The sequence below is a fragment of the Adiantum capillus-veneris genome, chromosome 1 (genome assembly GCF_014529385.1).
Source record: "Adiantum capillus-veneris isolate H3 chromosome 1, ASM1452938v2, whole genome shotgun sequence".
In the NCBI taxonomy this organism is placed as follows: Eukaryota; Viridiplantae; Streptophyta; class Polypodiopsida; order Polypodiales; family Pteridaceae; genus Adiantum; species Adiantum capillus-veneris.
The window spans coordinates 180,790,483-180,793,414 of record NC_140931.1 but is presented as its reverse complement, the minus strand read 5'-3'; the positions used below and the strand labels follow the sequence as shown (position 1 = coordinate 180,793,414).

General features: G+C 46.3%; 1 protein-coding gene across 1 annotated transcript; it reads left to right on the top strand.

The window, feature by feature from the left end:
* The first annotated feature begins 460 nt into the window (after positions 1 to 460).
* Positions 461 to 2,539, top strand: LOC147466102 (uncharacterized). The gene is made up of 3 exons (XM_086523857.1): positions 461 to 613; positions 945 to 1,219; positions 1,324 to 2,539. Exons 2-3 carry the CDS (start codon positions 958 to 960, stop codon positions 2,274 to 2,276), a joined length of 1,215 nt encoding a protein of 404 aa, XP_086379983.1. The 5' UTR covers positions 461 to 613; positions 945 to 957; the 3' UTR covers positions 2,277 to 2,539.
* The last annotated feature ends 393 nt before the right edge of the window (positions 2,540 to 2,932 follow it).

The window sequence follows — 2,932 nt, the reverse complement described above, 5'->3', positions numbered from 1 at the left end:
AAACTTAATTTAGTCAAACATCAAAACCAAGTGATGGGTATTCAGTGGATAAGTATAATATATGTACATGTGACACATTTATATTGGCATTTAGCCTTCATCTCGCTGATAGAGACATTATGTTAGTAGATACATATGTGCCCATGTGTGTACATTGTAAATTCCTCGCCCATATTATGTTAGTAGATACATATGTGCCCATGTGTGTGCACAGTGTACACTGTAAATTCCGAAATTGCACTAGTGTAACTGACTGCTGCTGCAGGACATGGATACATATCACGCGAGAGAGAGAGAGAGAGAGAGAGTAACTAGTGTAACTGGTACAAATCTGGCCACTGCTGCAGGACATGGGTACATATCACGAGATTCACGGCGTGCGCGCGAGAGAGAGAGAGAGGACATATCACGAGATTCACGACCCGTGTGCGCGCGCGCGCGAGAGAGAGAGAGAGAGAGAGAGAGAGAGAGATGTGGCAACTTGCAAGTGTTCTCTGCCGCTCAAAATTCTATAAAAGCAAGTAGAGTCCACACTCTCCTCATCTCAAGACTCAGCGTCATCGACGGATTGCCGGTTCTAATCGGCTTTCTCTCGCTCCCAAGCTAATTACAGGTTCGATTATCGTCAGTCAGTGCGAAGCACAACTTAATATCCTCTATTATAGCTTACGTTCTCAGATTACTCACTGAACTGAAGCTGCTATATTAATAACACAAGCTGTTCCTAGTGCACACTTTTTCTACTTAATTATCACCTTAAATAGAACAGGCTGCAGCAGCTAAACATAACATGCACATTCATCTGACGCAATTAACTTCCGAGTTGTAATTGCCAATTGGAAGTCCGCGTAAATTAATTTCCGCTCCATCCCGCTTTCTTTTTTGTGGTTTTTCTTTTGTGCTGTTGTGAATGTAACATACGACTGATGTTACATTACCTGCAGAAGGGGAAAAAGGATGTCTATCTTTCACACACCGGTTCATGTGATCGGCGGCCAGGGAGGAGGAGCGTTCTCATACAATGCAGGCACGAGCGGGCGCATCTTGAGGAGGATCGGAGTGTGGGCGGGCGAATGGTACCTGGGAGGCATCCGGGCGTGGTGGACAGGCCTGGATAACCCAGTTACCTTTGGCACGCCCAATCAGGGCTCCTACAAGGAATTCACCTTCGAGGATGGCGAGCGCATCACCAGCCTCTCTCTCTGGGGCAACGGTGCAGGTACTTATTTTGACTCTCTCTCTCTCTCTCTCTCGTATCTACACTCGATCATGTGTGTTGATTGCTTGAAGCATTGTACTCAAATGCATCATGATCACATGCAGGTACGCGTTCTGGTGGCATCCGGTTCTTCACCAGCAATGGAAGGGAGTTTTTCCACTACATGACATCCTGGGGCTTGAAACAAGAGTACCCAATCATTATAGCGTCCGGCCTCTGCGTTGGCTTGATCGGCAGGCATGGCCACCACATCGACAGCCTTGGCTTCATGTTCCTTCGCACCATAGCGTCCGCTCGCATGATCAATGTCAGCTACCCGACCTTAGGCCTCGAGACGGCTGGCATTGTGCCCGTCACGCTAGACGCCATGACCGACACCAATAATGCGGGTACCATCTCCAAGAACTGGGTATTTCGAGGTGGCCGAGAGGTGAGCATGTCCTCTACCTGGTCGATCACAGCGGGCATAGAGCTCCATGCCAGCGTTACCGTGACGGCGGGGATCCCTACAGTCGCCGAGGTTCAAGGGACGTATGGATGGAACCTGAGCACTAGCTCCACCTTCTCAACCACCCACACCGAATCTCGCACCCTTCAGTGGGAGCAGTCCGGAGTCCTACAGCCTGGCCAGTGGATCTCTATACAAGCTCTTACTAGGAGAGGAACCATATCCCTGCGCTACGAGGCTACCATGCAAATCACCCTCCAAGGTGGCGGTGTGTTTAGCTACCCAATCAGTAATATGTACGCTGGAGTGGATTACACGGACGTTCAGATAGTAAATCAGGGTACTCGACAAGCTTCCGTATCAAGAGAACTTATCCCTAAGGAGCCCATCAGTTTGCCGGCTACTAATGCAGGTCGCCAGGCTCAATCTAATGGTGTACATATCATCAACTCTCATTACAGTAATGGCCTTCCACACCACGAGCAGGATCAGCGGCCTGTTATGCTAGTCGAACCTCATTATAAAAATATCCCTCCAGCTCATCATGTCGAAGGGAACATTACTGAACAGCCCGATGGAGTAGTGGAAGAGAGCACACTTGTGTTTTAGCAACATCTTCGGTACCGCACTTACCTATCACGCTCTCTAAGGGCATGGCTATCTATAGCCTCTTAGGCTGGAATAAAATGTGCACCTCTAAATAAGGCATGCTCTTGTGATGTTTAGATATGTGGCATGCATGGCATGTACAGCAATGCTAGTTATCAATATGCGAGTTCTCAACATGCATCACTCGCAGTCTGCAAGGTATTTATAATTTCACCACGAGTGTTAGGACTGTTGCTAATATATGAATGATCTGAATTTAGGCTTGTGGAAGATTCCCACTATGTGAATTACCTTGATTCTTTTTCCATCTAAGAAATTGGATCGGTATGTGAACCTCCCTAAACACGATAATTGGTTTTTCCACTTTTAGAAAATTCCATATAAAGTTTTTTAAAAAAACGAGGTTACATATACCCAATTAGCAAAATTAGTCTCTTTACCTTTACTAAGGTTCAAGCCAACATCTTTTCATTAAGGTTCAAGCAAAGAAGACTGATCCTTATTGGCCTATGCTCTCTCTCTCTCTCTCTCTCTCTCTCAAGAAATGGGTTTCACCTAGAAAAATATGACCTCAATCTTTGTATGTACAACAAACACAAGGTCATATTTCAAAGTGTGTGTGTGTGTGTGTGGAATTTGTTCCCTCTATCAACTTA

Excerpts from the sequence above, each read along its gene's own strand:
- LOC147466102 (XM_086523857.1), top strand. The coding sequence starts at position 958 with ATGTCTATCTTTCACACACCGGTTCATGTGATCGGCGGCCAGGGAGGA. Across the intron at positions 1,220-1,323 it reads TCTCTGGGGCAACGGTGCAG|GTACGCGTTCTGGTGGCATC; the intron begins GTACTTATTTTG and ends GATCACATGCAG.